Source organism: Mustela putorius, unplaced genomic scaffold (assembly GCF_011764305.1).
Source record: "Mustela putorius furo isolate JIRA1106 unplaced genomic scaffold, ASM1176430v1.1 tig00001012_pilon_pilon_pilon, whole genome shotgun sequence".
Classification (NCBI taxonomy): Eukaryota; Metazoa; Chordata; class Mammalia; order Carnivora; family Mustelidae; genus Mustela; species Mustela putorius.
The window spans coordinates 1,862,111-1,888,449 of record NW_025421531.1 but is presented as its reverse complement, the minus strand read 5'-3'; the positions used below and the strand labels follow the sequence as shown (position 1 = coordinate 1,888,449).

The 26,339-nt window shown below is 35.0% G+C and overlaps 1 protein-coding gene across 2 annotated transcripts in view; it reads right to left on the bottom strand.

The window, feature by feature from the left end:
- F13B (coagulation factor XIII B chain) overlaps positions 1-16,743 on the bottom strand; it is a 31,516-nt gene extending 14,773 nt beyond the window's left edge. Inside the window, exons 1-9 of one of the 2 annotated variants that reach the window (XM_013058104.1) lie at positions 16,635-16,703; positions 13,516-13,648; positions 12,867-13,067; positions 10,937-11,122; positions 8,495-8,671; positions 7,951-8,127; positions 4,718-4,897; positions 4,448-4,633; positions 3,194-3,376 (exon numbers count right to left, since the gene is read on the bottom strand). In XM_013058104.1, coding sequence (XP_012913558.1) covers positions 3,194-3,376; positions 4,448-4,633; positions 4,718-4,897; positions 7,951-8,127; positions 8,495-8,671; positions 10,937-11,122; positions 12,867-12,987 — 1,210 coding nt within the window. In that variant the 5' untranslated portion in view covers positions 12,988-13,067; positions 13,516-13,648; positions 16,635-16,703. Of the gene's footprint in view, positions 1-3,193; positions 3,377-4,447; positions 4,634-4,717; positions 4,898-7,950; positions 8,128-8,494; positions 8,672-10,936; positions 11,123-12,866; positions 13,068-13,515; positions 13,649-16,634 lie in introns of both variants that reach the window. The other variant, XM_004756198.2, reaches the window with a different exon arrangement.
- Positions 16,744-26,339: the final 9,596 nt, after the last annotated feature.

Sequence of the window (26,339 nt, the reverse complement as noted above, 5' to 3'; positions counted from 1 at the left end):
TAATGGAATATTACACAGTCATTAAAAAGGATGAAACCTTGCCACTTTTAACAACATGGATATATCTAGAAGGTATAATCCTAAGTGAAATAAGTCATGGAAAGACAGATACCATATGATTTTCTTTTATGTGGAATCTTAAACATAAATAAATGCATAAACAAAAAACCCCCAGAAATTAAGTCATATATAAGAAAACAAATTGATGGCTGCCAGAGGGGACAGGAGGATGGGAATGGGCAAAATAGGTGAAGGGGGAATAGAAGATATGGGATTCTGATTACACAATGAATAAGTCATGAGGATAAAAGGTACAGCAGAGAGAATTTAGTTAATGATATTATAATAACATTATATGGTCACTGTTGGTATCTACATTGGTGGTGTGCATAGCATAACATTTAGACTCATTGAATCAGTGTGCTGTACCCCCAAAATAATGCAACACTGTGTACCAACTATACTTCAGTAAAAAACATATATGTACATATATGTATACATATAAATGTATATTAGAGTCACTTAGGTTAAGCATGATCTCCTCTCTATAAAATAAAAGTCATGAGGGATGCCTGGATGGCTCAGTTGGTTAAGCGTCTGACTTTTGATTTTGGCTCAGGTCATGATCTCATGAGTCTTGAGATCAAGCCCCCAGGTTGGGCTCCATGCACAGTGCAGACTCTGCTTGAAAATTCTCTCTCTCTGTCCCTTGCCCCACTCATGGGCATACTCTCTCTTTTTCTCTCTCTCTAAAGTAAATAAATGAGTGTTTAAAAAAAATAAAAAATCATGAAATACAAAATGTATTTATTGTACAATATTTGGGAGAGACTTACCACTTGAGGTACATCAAAGAACAAAACAAAGACCCCCCACCCTCATGGAACATACCCTCTAAATGGGAGAAACACACAAGGACAAGCAATAGCTATAATAAATATATGGGTTTATAATCTCTGGCCATCTTTAAACCACATGCCATAAATTAGAAGGGGAATGAGTAGTGGAGGGAGAGGAGGGGGTATAGAAAGGGATGAGGTAAGAGAAGTTATACTTTGAAGCCATGTCATTAGGATAAGCCTAAGGAAAAAGTAGTATTTGTACAAACGAGTGAACCATGGCATTTTCGGAGGGAAGGGTGTTCCAGGAAAAGGAAACAGCCCTGAGGTGAGAGCATACTTAGCTTATGTGAGGAAGGGCAAGGAGACAGAGTGGCTAGAGTAGAATGAGACAGGGAAGATCAGTACTGGGAGGTTAAAAAGGTTCATAATGTCTGGAACAATAATTCACAGATGGAAGATTCTGCTTGTTATTACACCATTTTTCCCATTTGTAGTGAGAATACTTGAAGTTCCTAAGGATAAATAAGATGTACTGAACTCTGCCTCTTGGCCTGATGACAGTAAATGATCTTCATTCGGTATTTGCTTTAATTTATTAGCACCAAGTCTATGTGTCTAGAGGCAATTTTTCCAGAAACAGCATGATAGATTTTCTTAAACTTTCCAGTCTTTATCCTCAGAGATGACTGTACTTCCATTCAATGCATTATCAGTCACATCATCAAAAACTTAGCATCAAAAACCTCTATGAAAATATGAGGGTAACAGGAAAGTTATAGGTAGACATACTTGAATTTGAAGAAGAACAGCAGCTTAGGAATGACTTGGAATAGAGAAACCACCAAGCAGATGTTGAAAGAGCTAAAGACTTCAAATTTAAATATATATATACAATATAAATAAAATAAAAGGAAAATAAAAATGGTTGCAATATACATTGTTGTATCTTGCATCATCATCAAATGAATAATATAATTTACATAAATAAAATTTTTATTACAAGTATGAAAAATCAAAGTCATTGAAAAACAAAAACCTGTGGCCACTAGAAAATCAAAAAATGCTCAGTTGAGTAATACTTAAACAAGCCAAATCAAATATAACTTAAATCAACCAAATCAAATAAAAATAAACTCAGTTGATTAGTACTTAAATAAACCAAATTAAAATAATTTTAATTGTTGGGTTAACAATATATGATTAAAATATTCAAGCTGACAAGGATTAAGAAAACTACTATATTAATCCTCTGATGGTAGAGTTGTAAATCAGATTAACTTTCTGAAGGACAATTTAGCAATTAACAGAAAAATAATTAAAATTCCAGATCTTTTTGATCCAGAAATTCTTCTTCAGAAAATCTGAAAAAAGATACCCAAAACAAAATCAAACATGTGAAATAAATAAACTTAATTTTAAAAATTAAAAAATAAAATGTTTTTTATATGTGCAGACATTTAGTACAAAATGTATTGATTGGAATGTAAAAATGTTGAAAGCACACTAAACTTCCATCAAAAAGTGATTAATTTAATTATGACATATCTATGTTTCAATCTAAAATATACTTAAAGTAATCACAAATGTGTTTTTATTTGCTCAACAAAATAGAACAAAGGTGACCATTTAAGTGAGGAATTGACAGCCAAGAAAGCTATTAACAATATCCTCTCCCAAGGAAAGAACTGGATTGATTATTCTCTCCAAATGGCATTCTGAGGACAATATAGAGAGAGACACTGAGGTTATCAGTTAGGAGAAAATAATCAGTCACTAAAATGTGAATCTATTTAATGTCACTGAAATGTGCATTTAAAAATGGCTAACATGGTAAAGCTTTGTTGTTCATATTTTACCACAATTTAAAAAGTAGTAGGTAAGAATAATGTAGTTTTAGACCCTCTGATGTTAGATTTTCTGCTTACAAAAATGAAAAGGAAAAACTCTTGGAAAAAAAAAGATTTATACAAAAATCATCATTTTCATGCAATAAAATGTTATATAAAAATCACATAAAATACAAACATAATGGTATAAGAAATTCAATGGGCTGTTAAAAAAGGAATAAGTTCTAGGGTTCTAACGTATATAATAGTGACTATAGTTTACAATTTTGTTTGGAATACTTGAACGTTACCAAGAGAGTAGATCTTAAATGCACTCATAGTAATGACAAGAACAACAGTGATACAACTATGACTATGTGAAATGAAGGGAACGTCAATTAACCTTATTGTAAAACATATGTGTATCAACTCACTGTATGGTATAACTTAAATTCATATGTCGTATGTCAATTGTATCTCAATAAACCTGGGAAATTTAAAAAAAAAATGTGTTCTCTGTCTTACCTAAGCAAATAGGTGGGGATGACCATCTTCCTTGTTCACAATGAGATACTTTTGCTCCACTCAGTAAGTAATACTCATTGCATCTGTATTCTACTGAGGATCCTGTTGTGTAGCTTGCTAATAATCCACCAACAACAGCCCCATTTATTATATCAGGTGGTGGCTTACAATTCTCATTATTTTCTAAAAAAAAGAGGTTATTTTAAAATTAATATGATTTATAACAACCTAATGATACCATATAATTACTCATACTATTGTACCTTGTTATTTATAGTATATAGTTTAAGACAACTGTTTTCTAAATTCTCCAGAAATGAGAAAAATGCTATTCAGACCAAATATTTTAAAAATTTATGTAGTAAGAATAACAGCAAACGTTTTGCCTAAAAACACATATTTGTATCTCTCACTTTTCTTGCTTATGAAGGAATCATGGTAAAAATATTCTTAAAATGTATAGAAAGGTAAACAATGACCTGAAGATTATGGTCAGTTCTAAAACTACCCTTTGTTATCACCCACTTTTATTTTTCAATTCTCATTCCTTTCATTCCAGATCTCAATCAATCCATGGATGACATTGTCTACTTTTTCTCTCTTCACTTTTTCTCCTACTCTTCTCATTTCTTTAGCATCTTAATAGCTTTTCTCTTATGCAATAAATATTGTAAGTAAACACGGTTGCGGAGATCTTTCTAGGAGAGATCAAGGAATAAGAAGGGTAACAGGAAGGGTAGCACCCAGGAGTGGCAATGTAGCCTGATTGTGCATGTTAGTGAAACAGAAGACCGGGGACAGGTCTCAGAGGGTATAGGGCTCACACTGGCCAGATCCGTAAGTAATACCAGAAGGACTGACCCAAAGGCAGGAACAGAGTGCTCTAATATGACTTTGTAGGACATGAAGGGAGAGGAAGTAGACCATGATTATGGCCAGTCACCCAATTGACTACTACTTATGTGCTTTCACTTAAACCTCAGAAGTCCTGGAGTCAACAGATCAGATAACAGTGTTTAGCACTAATGTGTATTCAAAAAATTTTTTTTAGTTTCCCACTTCTTTACATTGGGTTAAATTCTACAGAAGGCTTCATATACACACAAAAAAAGCAGCAGAGTAGGTGCTGAATCAGGGTGTTTTATAACTTTTCTAAGCAGTAGTCTCTTGCTAGAAATATATAGATTAAATAAGGAAAATGAAAAAATTTTAAACAACAGGCTTAGCTATTGCTGGTAAATGTAGCATACACACCAACACACTCAGGAGGACGTGTCCATTTTCCACGTTTACAAGTTATTTCTGTTGATCCTCGGAGATGATACCCACTTTTACATTCATATGCCACTTTATCCCCATTGTAATAAATCGTAGAGTCCAGGTTTGCTGTACCATTCTCAATGATGGGTGGGTCCCCACAGGCTGTCTTCTCCTTTTCTTCTGAAAAGAGACATTTTGTATACACATGTGTATAGCTACACATGCAGACTTCATTTAGGGGAAACTGATAAAGGTGTTGCTAACCTATGCATGTTGGAGGTTCTGTCCATTTTCCATTTTCACAACGTATTTCTTCTGACCCCTGGATCTCAAAATTAAGTTCACATTCTATACGAACTGTTTCTCCATGACGATAAGTCATTGAATATGTTTGAATTTTGGAGTGTAGAGGCAGAGGTGGAGGAGGACATCGATTTCTTTTTCCTGATATAAAATATCACCAGAGTTAGTCGAGTTAGTCATATAATTACAAAAAATAATGTGTGGATTTAATAAGAACCATTCCTAGATCCAAGTACCATAGGAAGCATGGTAGGCAGACCCTAGGGTCACCTGTTGATCTCCACTTTTGATGTTTTTAACGTTCGCCTCTTTGTGTGATAACCTTCCCCTGTGACTTGCTTCTAATTAATGAGAGCAGCAAAGATGATGGGAGTATGTGATTACGTATGCATGATATGCAACATAGTATGGTAAGGCCATTCTTGCTGAGAGATTGTCTCCCTGCTGATTTTGATAAAAAGCAAGCACCCACATCGTGAGCTTCCCAAAGGGGGGTGGTGCAACAAGACAAGGGGCAGAGGGCTGCCTCCAGCTGGCAGCCAAGAAGAAACTGAGGCTCTCAGTTCAGCTGTCTGCAAAGCACTCAATGCTACCAATAACCACGAGTTTGAAAGCAGATTCTTCCCCAGTCCAGCCTCAGATGAGACTGAAGCCCCAGCTGAATCTTTAATTGCAGTTTGTTCAACAGGAGTGCAGAGGAGCCAGATAAGCTAGGCTCAGACTCCTACAGAAATTGTGAAATAATACAAGTGTGCTGTTTTAAGTTGCTAAATTTGTAATGCATTGTTATGCACCAATAGAAAACTAAAAAAGCAAGCAAATTAAAACAGCATTTGTTATCTCCTCTAATCCTAAAATAACTTTATTAAGCAAGGATAATTATTTCTCTCATAGATAAATAAACTGAAATTTCTGAAGTAAATAAATTAATTATTAAGTAGTGGATCTGTTCTTTTTTTTTAAAGATTTTATTTATTCATTTGATAGACAGAGATCATAAGTAAGTGCAGAGGCAGGCAGAGAGAGAGGATGAAGCAGGCTTCCTGCTGAGCAGAGAGCCCAATGCAGGACCCCAGGATCATGACCCAAGCCGAAGGCAGAGGCTTTAACCCACTGAGCCACCCAGGTGCCTCATGGATCTGTTCTTGTACCTATGACTACATGAATTAAATCTGTTCTTCAGTATTCTAAAACACAGACTGTATTAATGTCCTATTGCTGCTGTGATGAATTATTACAATTAAGTGGCTTAAAATAGCAGAAATTTATTCTCTTACAGTTCTGGGAGCCAAAAGTCCAGAATTCATTGGGCTAAAATCAAGTTGTCGGGAGAGCTGCATTCCTTCTGCAAGTTTATGACTCAGCTTCTTTGCCTTTTCAAGCTTCTGGGGGCTGCATGCATTCTGAGGCACATGACCTTTCCTCCTATTATTGCTCCAACCTCTTGTCACATCTCTATTCCTCTTTTGTAGTCAGATTTCCCTCTGCCTCCCTCTTATAAAGAGGCTTGTGATTATATTGAGGGTCCACAATTAGACCCTCAGAATAATCAGAAATTATTCCTACTTCAAGATCCTTAACTTTATCACATGTGCAAAGTCCCTTTTGCTGCTTAAGTAAGGTAACATTCATTAGTTCCAGGGATTAGGATATAATTTATTTTTATTGAGCCAACTACACTACCTACACTACATCTAATGACTATTTACTAGAGAAAATAATAGGCACGTTGGCATGCTAATTTGGATGTGGGGTGGAGTAGATATTAAGCAGGTTTGCAATTTATTTCTGTAATAAAATGCTACAATTAGCTAACTATCTTCTTCTCTACTGTTAGACCAAGTCTCTTGGTATCATTTGGTGCATTTAAAGAGTTAGGATCATCCTGGGCAATCTCATCTCATGCCCCTGGTCATCTCCTTCTTTCACCCCTCCCAACATTTGCTTTGAATCTTCGCTCCCTCCTCCAAGTTCCACTTTCCTGTCTTTCTCTTGTTGATCAATAATGATATTATTTTCTATACGACAGAGTGTATATACTCTCCATCCCCTCCAATCCTCAAAATCCTATTTACCTTTCGGTTCAAATGGTATCCATCACCTCCAAAAATGCTATCCCACATCATACCAATCAAAATCTTCAGTGTTTGTTCAAATAATTTATATCTTAATTTATTATATTTGTCACATTGTGTCAATTACCTTTTTAAATTTGTTTCCTCTGCTAGGCTTGGACTTCCTTCATCTATCATTGTAGGTATTCTTAAATGATGTGTGAATTGTCTCCCAACAGGTGATCATACTGTCTGCTTGAACATGTCCAGTGATAGAAACTTGCCATAGACATTACATTTTAGGAATACTCTTACTTGAGGATCATATTTTTCATTTTTACTCTGGGTAATATGTTTTTTTTAATTTTTCTGTTCTTTACCCCACCATTTTGAAGACTGTAGTTTCACATCAGGAAATATGTGGTCAACTAAGAACCCTCACAAAACCACCAGCATGAGATAACTGAATCTGGTAATTCCCAATAAGTAAAATGTATTCCTTATAATGAAAAAGTTTAAAAGTTACATCCACTCTACAAACTAATACAACCTTTAAGATTTCTTAAAATTTTCTTCAATTTCTTAAGATTAAATATTGCTGAAAATATCTAGCAATGATTTAAAAGACCATATTTATTTTTAAAAAATAGCATTCCACATAATACCCTCCATGTCATTCCACGTCATTGCAAATGGCAAGATTTCATTCTTTTTGATGGCTGAGGTCTCATAAGTCAGTCAGAGAAAGACAAATACTGTATGATTTCACTCATATGTGGAATTTAAGAAACAAAACAGATGGACCCAGGCAAAGGGAAGGAAAAATAAAATTAGACAAAAACAGAGAGGGAGGTAAACCATAAAAGACGCTGAATTCTAGGAAACAAACAAGGTTGCTGGAGGGGAGATGGGTGGGGGGATGGGGTCACTGGGTGATGGGCATTAAGGAGGGCACCTGACGTCATGAGCACTGGGTGTTGTATGCAACTGATGAATCACTAAACTCTACCTCTGAAACTGAAAAAAAAGAAATAGCACTCAGGACAAGAATTAGATAATATCAGAAACATTTTTGCATAGAAATTAAGCTAATTCAGACACAATATTTTATTTGTATGAGTATGAAATTTTAAAAATTACCTTCACATACAGGAGATGCTGGGTACCAACCGAAGTTATAGCACTGAATTAAGTCAGATCCACTTAGATAATAATTTTTATGACAGAAAAACTGAACTACATCTCCTTCTTCGTAAGTTTGCTTTATAGGATGAAAATAACCATTTTCTATTAATCTTAAAGAAGAGCACTTTATTCCTAAAAATGAAAGCACAAATAAAATTCAAAAAATGTGTTATTTTTTCTGTTGAACAATATACCATGTCTGGAATAGAAAGGAGTAAATTTGCCATATTTTTTTACATATAACAAAAGCTTGCCAATTTCTGTATTTATTAAATATCATTAGGCTTATTCTAATTTAATTATCTGAGCAAAGAGAAATTCTTTTTCTACTTGAGAGCTTTAAATGATCAAAACCGGTGATCAGCATAATTAAAACCCGAAGCAAAAAAAAAAAAAAAAGGTATGAAAAATGAAACATGAGTGTGACAATTTATATACACTACTGGATGAGAGAAAAATTTTTAAATGAGACTAGATTGTCCTTAAAATGAGAACCTACTGGTACATTTTGGTGTGAGAGACCATCCATATGTGTGGCATTCTACCTCCTCTGTCTTCTTTCCCCCAGTAGTGTAGTAGCCAGTAGCACACTCGTACTGTATTTTGTCCTTCACTCTGAACGTTTTCTGCGTCGTGGAATAATTCCCATGATCTAATTCAGGGACCAAACATGTTTCTAAAAAAAAAAAAATCAACTTTATTTATTTTATGAACTTTTATCACTAAAGCTATAATATATTTTTTAAAGATTTTATTTATTTATTTGACAGAGAGAGATTACAAGTAGACAGAGAGGCAGGCAGAGAGAGAGAGAGAGAGAGAGAGAGGCAAGCAGGCTCCGTGCTGAGCAGAGAACCCGATGCGGGACTCGATCCCAGGACGCTGAGATCATGACCTGAGCCGAAGGCAGCGGCTTAACCCACTGAGCCACACAGGCGCCCTAAAACTATAATATTAAAAATAAATCTCAAAATGTATTTTCAGAAAATCTGAAGCATATTTGGCCGAATCAAACTTCAGCAAAATTGAAAAATAGCCAGTTTGCCTTTGCGTCTCTAGTTCCTGTTTTTCTTTATACATCTTGTGTCTTAATGCCACTAGTCTTCTATTCTTAAAATTCTGGTCTAGTATACTTGGCAGAAGGCCACAATTCAACTGAAGGCTTGTACAGTAACAATTTTTTGAGTCTGTGTCATTTGAGGATTTATACAATTTAAGCAACTAACAACACACTAACAAAGTATACATATTCAAATTATTGGATTATTTTAAGTATATCTGATACTGGTTTACCAATAAAGATAATGAGTATTACCTCAAAATCCTCTCTAATAAAGGAATTAGCAATTTATATATGTTGTGAGAAATAGGCTTGAGGTTTTTTTTCATCCTATTCCATTCCATTCCAGAATTTTTTTTTTTTTTTAAGATTTCATTTACACACTTGAGAGAGAGAGATCCCAAGTGGGAGGGAGAAGCAGACTCCCTGCTGAGCAGGGAGCCGGACACGGGGGTCAATCCCAGGACTCCAGGATCATGTCTTAAGCCTGAGGTAGATGCCCTCCCGACTGAGCCACCCAGGCACTCCTATTCCATTCCATACTTTTCTTTATAGTATAAAGTAGGAACTACTTCCACCTTTTAGTTATTGTGAAAATGTTGCTAGGAACATTGTTGTACAAAAGTCTGTTTGAGTCCCTGCTTTCCCTCTGGATATATACCTAGAAGTGGAATTACTGGATCCCAAGGTAAATCTATGTTTAATTTTTAGAGGAACTTCCACCAACCCAAGTGTCCACCCATGGATAATGGATAAACAAAATGTCTATAGATGATCTGTCTATCTATATACACACAATAAAATATTATTTAGCCATAAAAAGAACGTAAATTCTCATGCATGCTACAACATAGATGAACCTTGACTACATTATGCTAAGTGAAGTAAGTCAGACGACACAAAAGGATAATATTGCGTAACCCTTCTTATACAAAATACTTAAAATAAGGAAATTGATAGAGACAGAAAATAGAAGTTACCAGATACTGGGGTAGGGTGGGGGATAGACAGGTTTATTGTTTAATGGGTACAAGTTTCTGTTTGGGTTGATGAAGAAGAAATAATGGTGATGAAGAAGAAATAATGGTGATGGTTATACAACATTGTGAATGTACTGAAGGCTCCTGAATTGTACACTTAAAAATAGTTAAAATTTCATGTTATGTATATTTTATTGCAATAAAAAAAAAAAGATCAGGGGTTGCCAATGGTTGGCAGAAGGAAAAATGGATGAACAGGTGGAACACACAGGATTCATGGGCATTGAAACTATTTTGTATGATATCTCAGTGGTAGATACATGTTATTATACATTGGACAAAATCCACAGCATGTATAACACAAAGAATGAACCCTAAGGTATGAACTTTGGTTAATGCAGCAAATATACCACACTAAATGCAAAATGTTAATAGTAGGGGAAATCAAATGTGGCCAAGGACAGGAAGTGGTATATGGGAATTCTCTGTACTAGCTGTCCAATATTTCTGCAAATCTAAGACTGCTCTAAAAATAAGTGTATTGATATTAAAAAAAAAACTAAATAAGAACTAGTGGAGTAGGTGAATTGTGGGAGTTGGGAACTCGTGGATGGAAACACCTAACATTTAAGAAAAACAATATGATATGAACTTCTTGCCTTTACAGACATACAAAAAATCAATTACATTAAATAAAAATGACTATCAATATAAGAAAGTACTAGTTTTTTAATCTTTATTTTTAGTTTTAGGAAATGATTCTTTTTAATAATAAGCATTATGACAAAAATATGTCCTCATAATTGTTAGAAACATATGCAAAAAACTATGAATTAGTCTAAAAAAAAAGGCAATCTGAATCAATTTTACTCGATTTAGGAAATGATTCTTAAACACATACCATGTTCCTTCCTACAGGTAGGTTGAGAAGACCATCCATCAGCAAGACATTGAACTACTTCTTCATCCTTTCCTCCAGTGGTTTTATATCCTGAATTACAACTATAACGCATGTTCTCTTGAATTTTGTACATTAATTTTACATCAGAGATGTAACCATTTCTCAACTCAGGCTTAACGCATTTTTCTATGGGGAAAAAAAAAATCTTTGCTTAATTTGGTGAAATTAAACTTGTCTTTTACTTGTAAAACTAAGGCAAAAGTTTAATATTTTTCTTGGAATTTAAAGGACAGAGAAAAATTTCACTCCAGAATCCCTTGATTTGATTTAATTTTGGAATTATCCTGCGTATTCTAAATCAAATTTCTTAAAAAACTGATTCAACTTGACAATGACATTCTTTGTATTTATTAACTTCAGTTCTTATTGTGACTCCCACCCCTATCACATCTACTTTTAGAAAACATAATAGAACTCTTCTCCTAATTGTCATTAATGACAAATAGAAGGAATTTCATTTGGGTTGACTTCCTAATATTTAAAATCTACTGTGTTTGACAAGTTTCAACACCATGTAACAAAAGCACACACCTAACTTATGGGTCCTTAAATAAGTCTGCAGATACCTTAAGATGAAAACTATGTTCATTTTTTTTAACTCAGCAAATGATCACCTAGCTGTACAGTAAGTGTGTGTAGCCTATCCCCAGTCAGTCCGTGTAGACCGTGACTGAATCATAGACCTGTTACTCAAAACCTTTGAGTTTGCAGTTATTTTTTTTAGCAGATGCTTGCAACAGTGTTGTGTTAGATAATAAATATACCTCAGCACTGAATGAGCTCAGTAATTTTTTTAAGCCCTACTATTAGAAGCCAAGAAATATATATGGATTACCTCAGTGAAGCAGGTCTATGCCCACTTTATAGATGAGAAGCTTAGGCTCACAATGTTCTCTCCCCAGTGAGGGAGCATAATTCAAATACAGGCAGGTTAACTGCAGAGGTTCTATCTTAACGATTAGACTACATGCTAAACCTGAGCTCTTCTTTCTGGTTCCGATTTCAAAGCTCCTGCTAATGTTTCATTTATTTTTAAACTCTATATATTAATCAATCTTTCTTTCTCTCTTCCTTTCTTTCTTACTCTCTTTCTTTCTGTGGTCTATGTTAATACTAAAAGTGCAATGCTTAAATTTATGGTCTGTTCTCCAGTCATGGGAAGGATAATTATCCTACATGGATGTGCTCACTATACATACCAAGCACCATCATACTCATTTCCTCTTCGAAATGAAAAACAGGCCCAACTGAAACCTCTACTCTGTAAAACAGAGCTTAGAGAGTCCTTTCTTTGTTCAAGAGAGGTCAGCTGATCTAATGGAAGCCCATTAATAGTTTGCCTATAGGATAGCCTGGCATGAAATAATGAGATGAACCAATCAGATTTCTTTTTTCTAAATTTGAACTCAAAATTCAGAAAACACATTTTTCTGAATCTATGGGAAAAGGAGTTGGCACACAAAGAAGAGAGAAGTTTTTCAAAGGATAAAACACTAGAGGAACAATCGTATTCTTCCTAAGTCCGGTGTCAAGCATTTTTCTGGCTTCCTATGCACTATTATCTGTATAAGTTCCTCATTCCTTAAAGTAACTCATTTGCATCTGTTTCTTACAGTATTATAATACCATTTTCAGTAAGTATCCATATTCTCTTTACAGGCACTCTAAAGAACAAAGACAATAACATTTTAATAAGAAATACTATATCCAGAATTTCAGAATATGCCTTCATTTTGTAAAAGAAAGAATGGGTCGGTAATTTCTTCTTCTCTACCAAAAGGTTTCACCACCCACCAGATTTTCTTGGACCTTTATGAACTGATCTCCTTAAATATTATAAATACTTTGTGGACATAACCCACACACTCACTGTAGCAACATGGTTCTGGAGACCAGCCCTCTCGGGTACATGTGACTTCTGCCTCTTGTTTCCCAGTTTCAGTTGTATAACCAGCCAAGCAGGAAAACAACAGTTTTTCATTTATTTTCATTGGAAAGTAATAGTTTTTAAAAGAATAGTAATAGTAGGCAATCCTTCCATTTTCCACACTAGGAAGACCACAGGGTTTCTCTGAAATGAGTAAATATCAAGCTGAAAACAGAAAGGTATATCTAAAACCATAGGATGTGTGATCAAATGGCAGCAAATTTTAAAGTTCAAAGTGTTTGAAGCCACCTGGACCAGTACTTATTTTTATTACCTCACTTTTTAAGGGACTTCTGTGGCAATGTTTTTCAATCAGAATTAATCTACTAGCAACCCCAATAACCAATTGTCAGAATAAAACTGGTCAAGCCACTTCCTCAGGGAAGCTTTCCCTAACTTTGTAAAACAGTACTTTCTAATAGAAATATAATGCAAGCCACATATGTAATTTTAAAATTTCTAGTAGTCACATTAATAAAAGGAACAATTGAAGTTAATTTTAATAATAGATTTTATTTAACCCATTAAAATATTAAGAAGGTTTTTCATTTTTTTTTCTTACTAGTCTGAACTTGAGTATATTTATACTTACAGCACTCCCAACTTGGACTAACCACATTTCAATAGCTGTATGCAGCTAGTGGCCACCATATTGGACCGCAGAGTTTAGAGTAGATGAAGTTCCACTTAAGATATGCAAACCCACAAAATTTTGAAATGAATGGCTTTTTTTAAAAAAAAGAAATAGACAGACAACTAATTAAAAAATAAATAAAAGACTTCAGCAAGAGCTTTACAAAACAGGAAATATATGTGGTCACAGACTTCATAAAAAGTACTCAGCTTTCTTTGGCAATATTAAAGCAGAATATACACATACTATTTTTTAAAAAGCACTCATCCCTTATGAACACTGATGCAAAGGTTCTCAGCAAAACACTAGCAAACAGAATTCAGCAGCATATTAAAAGGACCAATGAGCAAGTAGATTTTGTCCCTGGAATGCAAGGATGGTTCAACATGTGAAAACTGGTCAATGGTATACATCACATCAATAAAATGAAAAAAGGAATAAAAGTATTCTTCTGTCCACCCAACAACATGTAAAAGAATGTTCATATCAGCACTATTTATGTAGTTCCAAACTGGAAACAAGCCAAATGCCCATTCATGGAAGAAAAGATAAACACATTTTAGACATGCATTCAGTGGAATATTACACAACAATACAATGCTGAATGTCATGCAGCAGTGATGAATGTTCGATAGTGAATCTCACAAACATATTATTCAGTAAAAGAAGCCTGTCACACGTAAGTAAACATTACATGTACTGACATACATTTTTATTGAGGTATAATTGATGTATAGCATTTTATTAGTTTGGGTATACAGCACAATGATTTCACGTATATATTTGCACATATTGCAAAATCATCTCACAATAAATCTAGCTGACATCTGTCACCACACACTTATAATTTTTTTTCCTTGTGATGAACACTTTTAGGATCTGCTCTCTTAGCAACTTTTAAATAGACAATACAGTTTTGTTAACACACATGTGAACACATACAGGGCAAATTGTGACAAAGAAATAAGGTGATTATAGGATACATTCATTAAGAGTTATTTGTGGTTAGAAGGAAATTAGAAGTAATGATATGTCCATCACAAGGAAGATAGAAAAGTAAAATATATGAAACACTATGCACAGTTAAAAGCAAGAGAATAGATTCAGCAACACAGGAATATATTTAAAAGGTAGCAAGTAAAACAAAACAGTAAGGAGATCAAACTGATGGCAAGCTTTCATTTATGTGACTATAAAGCACATACACAAACAAGACATAGTTCAGAAAGATAGTTACATATATATGAATATGTCAAATACACAACAGTGACTCCCAGTTTGGTGCTAGGGGAAATGGAATTCAGGGTCAGGGATATAGGGAGGAAATGTATAAATAAAGCAAAAGTGGAACATTTCATAGGCCAATGATGATTGAATGTTATAAAATGAGAGGTACCATTAATTCAATTCTTGCCCCTAGTGTTCCTAATGGGGTGAGGGAAAGCATGGAAATATGAGATTATGGTTAGCTTTTTTGTCTGTTTGTTTGAGTAAAAGGAGATTATAACCATATAATAACTAGGAAATTATCTGGAAAACGCAATGTCTTCTATTTAAAATATTTTATTTATTTGTCAGAGAGAGAGAGAGCACAAGTAGGAGGCATGGCAAGCAGAGGAGAAGCAGGCTCCCCGCTGAGCAAGGAGCCCGATATGGGACTCCATCCCAGGACCCTGGGACCATGACTGAGCTGGAGGTAGATGCTTAACCAGCTGAGCCACCCAGGCATCCTGAGGAAAATGTAATATCTTCGTGGTAGATAGATGTAGAGAACTATATCAGCTGATTTTTCCCTATTTAGAAAAATAAAACCAAAGGAAATAATTCATGCAAAAGTTATCTTATTGTAGAATTGAATGTATCAAATAAGATGAATTCTATTTATTTCACTTTCATAATTTTAACTGCAGACACTTTTTTGGTAGGAAATTTATAGTAAACTATTACCTAAAAGGCAATTATAGGGACACCGGGGTGGCTCTGTTGGTTAAGCGGCTGCCTTTGGCTCAGGTCGTGATCCTGGCATCTTGGTATCGAGTCCCACATCGGGCTCCTTGCTTGGCAGGGAGCCTACTTCTCCCTCTGCCTCTGCTGCCACTCTACCTGCCTGTGTTCCCTCTCTCTCTGACAAATAAATAAATAAAATCTTAAAAAAAATAAAAGGCAATTATAATTCATAGGATATTTTATCTCAACAAATTTCCAAAAGTGTTTATTTTAGAAAAGTCTTATTGCTGTGTGGTTTCCTCATTTGTATATTTACTCTTGCTGACACCTAATTATCCTTTCTTGTTTCTTATCTCTACAGCCTAATAACACTACTAACTATTCCTAAATAACCCACACTTGCACATTGCCTGTCTCACTCAACTTATTCACACACCAGGCAATCTGGCTATAAAGATTTCTAAGAGTTAAGAAGTCCGCGTGTACTAATTTGTCTGCACAGTCCTAACTTATACTGTTGTCTCATATAACTATTAATAGAGTTCCATTTCATCCTCAAAAGTTTATCTGCATAATCAATTATACAGTCTTCCTCCTAATCACTACAAAATTTCAACCACTGAATAAATTAGGATTAAAAATCAAAGGGTAAAGATTCCAAAATCTTGATGATTCTTGGATATTTCTTTTTCAAATTTCCAACACTAAGCTCTCACTTTATGAACAAAGAATTAAAATTGTACAAGCTATGCAGCATTAGGAATAAATTCTAATATGAAATTAGAATTAAGGTTAACATACGACTTCTACTCAGTGGTACTGTTAGACTGAAAACCCTTCCAAGTTTTTAGATTCTTCATCTCCTATGCCACAAAACCTAGAGATACAAAGCTGTTTTCTTCTTTTTTGTCTTGTGTTGTTTTTCTAAGTTTGTCATTATAAGAATAATTTACTAGTTATGCCCAAAGGAAAAAAAATCTGCCTAAATATTTATAACAATTATAAGAAGTATGCTTTTCATAAAGTTGATATGCAAATGAAAGACTATTAATAAAAGTTCAAGTTAAATGAATTTTAGAATTTCCCTTTATAATTTTTAGAGAATAAAGATGATGAAAAATTAATTTTACCTTCTGCATAGAGTTCTCCTGAGATGATTAATATGATGATAAAAACCAACTCTTTCGTCCTCATTGTCAATGATGTGCCCAACAAAGATTTTAACAATTCTAAAGTACTATGGACTCATAAGTACACAATACTTTGCCTGAAGAAAAAGTTAATTATTGACAACATCTGTCAAAGTGTCTTTGTAACAAAACTTTTATTTCATTTAAAATATTTTCAAATAATACTAAAATAACATGACTATGTTAATTGACAATACTTTTCATGCCAGAGTCCAATAAAAACGTGATAACTTGTAAGGGCAACAATAGCAGCAGCACAAATCATTAACTCAGACTGCATTAAATCAAGGTAAATTTTCAACTTCAATTCCCTATTGTAAGTCCATGGAGTAAAGTTCACCTGTGGCCATTGATTTGTTTGCCACCATTGATCAAATGGAGAGATGAACTTAGAAACATGAGATAATGGATACCTCATGTTAAAACACAGTGTTGTCTAGGTTACATTTCTTAAAGAGAAAAATGACCTACTTGTCTCAAGCAATGATAAAACTATATTATTGATAGTAATGTCTAATATTTAGTGTTTGTGATCTGTGGTGGGTGATGAAATCAGCACTGTGCTATATTATCATTCATGTTGAAAATGTTTTGAATGACCACTATATACCGGGTCATGCTCTAATCTTGGGTATACAGCAGTGGAAAAAAAGTTTAAAATTACTGTCCTCATGGAGTTTAAATTCTAATGGGTTTTAATTTAAACTATAAAATAATCTAGTGAGGTGAGGGCTGTTACTATTTTCATTTTGTAACTTTTTATTAAAATAAAATATATTCAGAGAAAAGTACAAATGCCATAGTAGCACAGAACAATGAATCCTTACCGGGTGTACACATCTCACAATAAGAAACAGAATAGACCAAAATCTCATAGGTTGTGAATTGAGTCCCACATCTGGGCTCATTGTTTCATGAGGAGTCTGCTGTCATACTCTCTTCCCCTCCCCCACCTCCCCACCAGCACCCCTGTAAGCTCGCTCTCTCTCTTTTTCCTCTCTCTGTAGCCATGGTATTTTATAATGCTCCTTTGGTTTAATTTTTAACCAATGAATATAAAATAAATCCTTGTGAACAGTGTCAGGTAAGTACACAACCTCATTTTTTAAAAAAAGATTTTATTTGAGAGCGCGCGCCCAGATGCGCGCTCGCGGTTGTGGGGGAGGGGCAGAGAGAAAGAGACAAGCAGACCCCCACACTGAGCAGGAGCTGGATTCAGGCTCAATCCCAGGACCTTGGGATCCTGACCTGAGCTGAAGGCAGGTGTTTAACTGACTGAGCCACCCAGGTGCCCCACAACCTCATTTTTCCCCAGAGAGTTGCCATGTTCCAATTACTTATCAAATAATTCATGTTTTTTGCCACTGATCTGAATTTCCACCTTTCTTATATGCTAACCTCTTATATGCTTCAGCATCTACTCGTGTTTTTTAGTACTATACTTTCAGCTACCCTAGCTATAGAACATATACGAGCATTTAATAAATCTAGTCCTTACACTGTAGTCTTCCTTTGCAGAAATTTCCTGTCTGGTGCTGCTTGCTTATTTACTGTTGATGTACTACAGGTTGAGAGGAAGACTTTGGAGTAACTCAGCTCTGTCTTATAATCTCAATATCCAGATTGTGACTTTGGAAAATGAGAACTCATTTGAATCTACATTTCTACATTTCTAAAATAATGATAAAAATAGTAGCTACCTCAAGCATGTTGTGGAAATTCTGCTGAGGATAATTTAGTACTCCACATTTTGCTGATCCCTAAAAGAGGTCGTTATTAAAAAAATGGTTTTAGAACAAAATCTTAAGCCAAATTTCATATATATTCCAAGGAAGTATATCTCAATTCAGGCGGAAAAGGGGGTAATAATACATTTAGTGGAAAAAATAAAAGATAATAAAAGTAAACTTATAGATGTGTCATTCTTTCTAATTATCTTCCTTCTTTTTTCCTTCATTATCTCTCAAACTCATCTGTCAATAACAAAACTCTAAAATCTCTCTACTTCATATAGTATAAGTTATTTATATAACTGAGTATATTCTATGAACTATATACATACTTGACAAAATACCATTTCTATCCAACATTTTTCCAAAATTGGCATATTAGGGGTAAACAATGAAAAGTTTGACTCACGTCTCTTATTTTTATCTCCTGTAACGTTTGCTTAATGCATGCCAAAGTACACTTCCAAGACTTTAGGACACCATGGTTCTTGTACCAACCTAGATTTTTCCTGTCTGGTGCTGCTTGCTTATTTACTGTTGATGTACTACAGGTTGAGAGGAAGACTTTGGAGTAACTCAGCTCTGTCTTATAATCTGAGGCATGCTCAGAAAAAAACAGATGTCAAAAGTGAATGTCATAAAGCAGAAGCCACATTTATGTTGGTTCTACCATTTTGTCCAATTTGAACAGTCCTGGGAGAACATGGCTTTAGTGAAACTGCTGCAGCAGAAGCCCGAGACTCTTGTGTCTCCCTTCATGGATGTCAAGGGACAAGGTATGAGTATTTACTATGGATAGCAAATACAGTAAATATGGTATGGTCCTGAGCCCAGCATTGTGAGGGGTCTTCCTGATTCAGCTTCAAGATCATGACAGCAACAGCAGATGCCCAGGCCGGTTTTGTAGTGTGCAACCAGGAGTACTGGGAGCATATAGACATGTGGGGCAACATCAAAAAGGATATCATACATTTAATTGGAGCCCCAGTGTAACACTGATAGAAATTAAGGGAAAGGGAAAATCTTGATAATATTACGAGGAAAGAAAACCCTACATTACTTTCACACAAGCAATAATAGGACTGATAATCTTCTTAATGTAAGTGATAAAAACAAGGAGAACGCGGAATAACATCTTTAATTATTATATGAAAATTACTGCCTATCTAGAATGCTATAACTACTAAAATTGTTTTCAAAAATAAAAGTGTTTTCAAGTAAATAAAAATGTAAAGAGTATGTTAATAGTAGAACTCCACTCAAAGAATAGCTAAATGCAGTGCTATAGACTAAAGGAAAATGAAACATGATAATTCAGGAAGGAAATAAGAGCAAAGAATATGGGGTAGGTTCAGGAGCTTAGGTCTGTGGGTAAATATAAGAGAATATTAACTACACAAAAGAAAACCAATAATGCTTACATGACAAAAAAAAAAATAGAATTAAAATACATGACATCAATAATGCAAAAGCCAGGAGTGAAGAAATGGACTCAATGTGCTCTATGTTTCTAGAACTCTCAAGGAAATTGTAGAAGTAATAATGCCTACTTAATTATCAACCTCAAGTTTCAGTACTAAAATTTCTAGGTTAACCACTGCAGAGTAATGTTAAAAAAATGTGTAACTAACAGATTAAAGGGATAAAAGTAATCACAAAAAACTCACACTTGATTATCCTAATTAAAGATAATAAAGTAGAAAAGAAGGAACAAAAACTGGTCAGTCAGATTTCTGCTTATGATCCAGATGGAATAATAGGAACTGGATATACCCCCACCCCACCTGAAACAACATTAAAAAAAAAAAAAGAAAGAAAAGACAAAAAAGACAAAATTTTAAAAACAATAGTTTTTAAGACTTTGGAGATTAGGCAATGAAATGAGCCCTTGATCATCCCAGCCTACTGCCTGAGGGTTTCCTGCCACGCTAGATAGTATGGTGGTCTTCCTGAGGTGAGGAGATGGAGCTGAGAATTATGAAACAAGAGCAGGTAGGATTCAGAGTGCAAGTACAGGAGAGAAGAGAACTGTACAGACAGATCTGCAGAGCTTCTGCATTAGGTTTTTAGCTTAGCACTGACCAGAACATCTAAATGAAAAACATATCAGAAGCCAAGGAAGAATCATCTGAGGGGATTAAAGGGAAGAATGCCTGGAGTTCACTTGGAATTGGGGAGAATTCCTGTTCTCACAAGTCAGAGTGCATCTCTTCATGATTTACATGGCATTAATAGGGCTCTGAGGTTTTTACCTCAGCAGCAGGGGAAAAACTGGTCTTGCAGCAGAGTTTAAAGCAAGAGCTTGCAGCAGCAGAGCTTAAAGCAAGACCAGATAAGATCAGTTTCCAGGTAAACCAACTGAAGTCCAGAACAAATTCAAAAGTTATGTAAGAGTACAAAATTATCCAATACATCAAAGATGTAAAATTCACAATGTCCCCAACAGAGAGAATGCAGAGAAAATAAAATAATATTTGAAGAAATAATAGCTGAACATTTTCCAAATTTGATGGAAACTATAAGAACATAGATCAAAGATGATCAAACACTACAAAAAAGAAGCATAAAGAAAATTTCAGCTAAGCACAACATGACTGAATTGCTTAAACCTAGAGATAGAAAATTTAAAAGCACTCAGAAGAAAAACACCCCAGAGAAACAAAAACAAGAAGAGAGTAAACTTTTTGTCAGAAACACTACAAGCCAGAAAGCAGTTGAAGCAACTTCTTTAAGTATAAGAGAAAAAAAAAAGAAAGAAAGAAAGAAAAGAAAAAGAATAAAGGAATAAGGAAAATCTGCAACCTAGAACTCTATGCCCAGTAAAAATACTTTAAAAAAATGAGAACGAAAGAATAGATAAGCAAAAAGACTTTTTCAGACATATAAGAACATAGTGATATTCTTCACTAACAGGACTGCATGTTGAACCATATTAAAGGAATTCCTTCAGGCACAAGGAAAATGATGCCAGATGGAAATCTGGATCTACATAAAAACTGAAAAGCACCTTAAAATAGCACCTGTAAGTTTAAAGATATTTAGATTATTTAAATCTTTTAAAAAGATATCTGATGGTTTAATGCAAAAATGATGAAAATAATAACAATTTATTGTAGGTCTATAACATACTAAAAGTAAAATGTTGACAATAGCACAAAAGTTAGGAAGGCAGAACTGTAGTACATTATAAGGTCTTTCTTTATACTATATGTGAACTGGTATGATATCTACAGATGGATTGTGATATGTTGAAGACATTTACTAAAAACCTGGAAGTAACCAAACAAACATAACAAAGACTTACAGGTAATAGCCCCCCAAAGTGGAAAAGTTGGAATCATTAAAAGAAGAAGAAGAAAAGAAGCAGTAGCAGTAGCAGCAGCAGCTATTTAATTAATACAAAACAGGTCAGAAAACAAGAAAAAGATGATTATGGGGGAAGCAGATGGGATGAATCAAAAATAAACAGCAAGAGGACAGATTTAATTTAAACTCAGCCATCTCAGTGTTCACATTAACTATAAAAAGTCTAGATATCCAAATTAAAAGGCAGAGATGGGCTTATTGGATTAAAATATAAAGGCCCAACTCTATGCATTCAAAAAGAAACCCATTTTACACATATATACATATAGGTTAAAAGTAAAATATGGATAGATATACCATACCGTAGTGGGCTGTATGGTGGCCCCCAGAAGATATGTCTATAGTGTAATCCCTGCAGCTTATGAATGTGACCCTTTTTTCCAAAAAAATTTCTAATTACATTGCAGGTATAATTAAGTTGAGAATCTTGAGATTCTTCTGGATTAGCACAGCAGGCCCTAAATCAAATGACAAATGTCCTGTAAGAGCGGGGAAGAGGGAAATTATACAGAAGAGAAGAAACTGTGACTCCGAAAGTTGCAGAGATTAATGTGGCCAGAAGCTAAGGCACCTCTGGAACCCAGACACTGGAAAAATCAAGAACACATTCTTTCCCAGAGTCCTCAAGAGAGAGTGCAGCCCTGCCAGCACCTTGGTTTCAGATGAATGGTCTCCAAAACTGTGAAAGAATACATTTCTGCTGTTTTAAATCAGAAATTTTTTAGTAATTGTTACAGAAGCTCTATGAAACTAATATACATGCTAACTGATTTTTAAAAAAAGAACTGGAATATAGAACATTGTAAATGTAGCCAACTCCAACAAACTTAAAATGATCAAAATGTTAAGTTTTATGATATGTGTATTTTAACACAAATTTTTTAAAATTTAAGAGAGGTAGAATAGGAGTTGCTATATTAAGTCAAATAAAATGGATTTTAGAACAAAGAATATTACCAAGGTTAAAGAAGTTAATTCCACAATTACAGAGTGATCAATTTATCAAGACAACATAATCATCCTAAAGATTTCTAAACTAATAGCAGAGCTTGAAAATATATGTGGTCTAATCAGTTTTTGTTTTTTGACTCATGGGGAAATAGACAAATTCACAATTTATAGTCCAAGGTTTTACTAATCATCTCTCAATAACTGACACAAGTAGACAGAAAACTAGTAAGTATACCAAAGTCTTGAACAACACTATCAACCAATTTGATTTACTTGATATTTGTAGCACCCTCTAAATGATGGCAGGATAGACATTCTTTTCATGTGCACATAAAATATTTATCAAACAGACCATTTTCTGGGCCATAAAGCAAGCCTCAGTCAATTTAAAAGAAGTCGTCATAAAAGATGCTAGAGTGGGATTAAGTTATTAACCTCTAACAATGATATCCAGAAAATTTGCAAGTATTTGTTCTTTAAACACATCTGTAGGGATGCCTGGGTGGCTCAAAGCCCCTGCCTTTGGCTCAGGTCATGATCTCAGGTTGTTGGGATCGAGCCCCACATCAGACACTCCACTTAGCGGCAAGTCAGCTTCTCCCTCTACCTCTGTGATCTCTCTCACTTTCACTCTCTCAAATATGTAAATAAAATCTTTTTAAAAAAATAAACACATCTGTAAATAATCCATGGGTCAAACAACAAGAGATCAAAAGAGGAAGTATTTTAAAGTAAATGAAAATGAGAAACATCGTATCAAAATTTGTGAGACACAGAAAAAGCAATACTGAGAGGTAAATCTAAAGCACTGACTACTTATCTTAGAAAATAAGTATTTCAAAACAATGACTCACCTTCTACTTCAAGAACTAGAAAATGGGGCACCTGGTTGGCTCAGTTAGTTAAGCGTCTTCCTTCAGCCCAGGTCATGATCTCCGAGTCCTAGGATCAGGCCCCACATCATCTGGCTCCTTACTCAGCAGGGAATCTCCCTCTGATACTCCCTCTGCTTGTGGTCTCTCTCTCAAATAAATAAATGAAATCTTTTTAAAAAAAAGAATTAGAGGGTGCCTGGGTGGCTCAGTGGGTTAAGCCGCTGCCTTCGGCTCAGGTCATGATCTCAGGGTCCTGGGATCGAGTCCCGCATCGGGCTCTCTGCTCAGCAGGGAGCCTGCTTCCCTCTCTCTCTCTGCCTGCCTCTCTGCCTACTTGTGATCTCTCTCTGTCAAATAAATAAATAAAATCTTAAAAAAAAAAAAGAATTAGAAAATGAAGACCAAATGCAATTGCAAGTAAACAGGAGAAATTAATAACTGATCTAAATTTCATATGAAGATGCAAAGGATTTAGAATAGTCAAAGCTATTTTGAAAAAGAACTTGGAGAACTTAAACTACTTGATTTCAAGCTTTATTATAAAGCTACAGTAATCAATAGCATAGTATTGGCAAGAGAATAAACAGGTCAGTGGAAAAGAAAATAATTCATAAAGAAACCAATGTGTATATGGTTAACTGATTTTTGACAAATGCGCAAAAGCAATTAATTCAGTGGAGAAAGGATAGTTATTTCTATAAGTGATGGAGGAACGATTAGTTATCCAGATGTAAGAAAATAAGCTTTGATTCATACTTTGTACCACATGCAAAAATTAATTTGAAATGGTTCAAAAAAATACAACAAACAAAGATGACATGAGTTCTAGCAGAAAAACAGTGGAAAATCTTTGTAACCTTGAGTTAAGTAATGAGCTTTTAGATGCAACACTATAAGAATAATGAATAAAAGAAATAAATTGAAAAAAATTTTCACTAAATTTCACCAAAATTAAGAAGTTCCAGTCTTCAAAAGACTGTTATGAGAATAAAAAGACAAGTAACAGACAAGGAGAAAATATCTGCAAATCATTTATCTGGTAAAAGACTTCTATCCAGAAAAAGCATTCTCAAAACTTAGGAAAACAACCCAGTTTTTAAAAGTAGACAAAGACTTGGGGTGCCTGGGTGGCTCCATTGGTTAAGTGACTGACTTGGTTTCAGCTCAGATCATGGTCTCATGGATCCTGGGATGGAATCTGCGCTCAGCAGGGGTGTTCTTGAAAGAGTCCTTCCCTCTTCGACTCTTTCCTCCACTTACTGGTGTTCTCTAAAATAATAATAAATCTTTTTAAAAAAGTAGACAAACACTTGAACAGGCTCTTCATCAGACATATGGATGGCAAAAGAACACATGAAAAGATGTTCAACATCATTATAATTAGAGACATGTAAATGAAAACACAATGACCCTACTCATCCATATAGAATTTTTAAAATTATGTTTGACCATAGCAAGTGTTCCTGAAGATGTTACTAATGTATAAATATGCAAAGAAACATATTGGGTAGACACATTGCATTGCTTCACACCCTCAGAGCACTGGTCTCATAAACCAGGAGGAGAAAAGATGTGAGGAGCTGACAAAGTCAATTACGTGAACTTGTTCACACATTCGATATGATATAAAGAGCCAAGAGGAGACTAAAGCATTTAGAACCAGAGGTGAAGATGAGAATGAGGGTGATGGATGGAGTTATAACACTTTCTCTTTTTTTGTTCCTCACAACAATTTCTTTTCTGTTGACTGATTCAGTTGTCTCAAGATCAGCACAGCACTGCTGTGTACTAGTGGAGCACACTGTCAATGCACAAGACATCACATCCACACCATTAAATTTGACAGAACGTGCTCCTAAAGGAACATCAGAGTCATCACACCTTTCCCTGATGTGGCCAAATTAGGGGTGAATGCAGTCCCATTACTAAGCAGCAAGGGCAGTCCTATAATTCTTTATCTGTCATGTCTAACACATCTCCCTGGGAAAAGGACAAATGGGAGGCCATGGTAAGATTGATGTTACTGTCTGCTTTAAGTTAAGGGTAATTAGAAAAGCTGAGCCAGGGGAGGGAGGTCCAGGTTAAAGCTGTATGCAATAAAAGAAACAGGACATCTGGCAAATAAGAGGGTTTTACCTGAAAATCCTCTTGGCTGTCTCTCTCAGCTCTGGTCTGATGACTAATGCTAGAAGTCACTTGACCCCTTTTTCCCAGAAAAGGAAAATTGGACACAAGCTGATTGATGAGTCTGCCCAGTCTCCACTTGGACACACTGGAGACGTGACGCAACACTGTCTGTGATTTGAACACCAGTATCTGCCTGGAGACACTTTTTGGCTCATTTGTGATCCAAATTTCCTTGATTGGTTTCCAGGTAACCTGAATTAACAGTATCCCCAAATTGCACAATATGAAGGTTGTTAAAGGGCAGACATCTTCATACTGACAGTGAGACTCTGAATCAAGATGGGTTTTCTCTGGGAAAGCTGCCTGGGTATGATGGGAAGGAGCTTGCTTCTTCTAACCCATAGTCAGTATTCTCTTTAGAGCAAATATGCACACAAAGGGAATTGAAAGGCCTTTTAGGAAAATGGCAGTGGCAATGGAATTGGAATTAGCAATGGAATTCAGATGGCCTCAAAGGAGGAGGAAGACCCTGAGCAACACTGTAAACCTATGTCTTCAGTAACACCACGAAAGTAAATATACTATTGGACTATTCT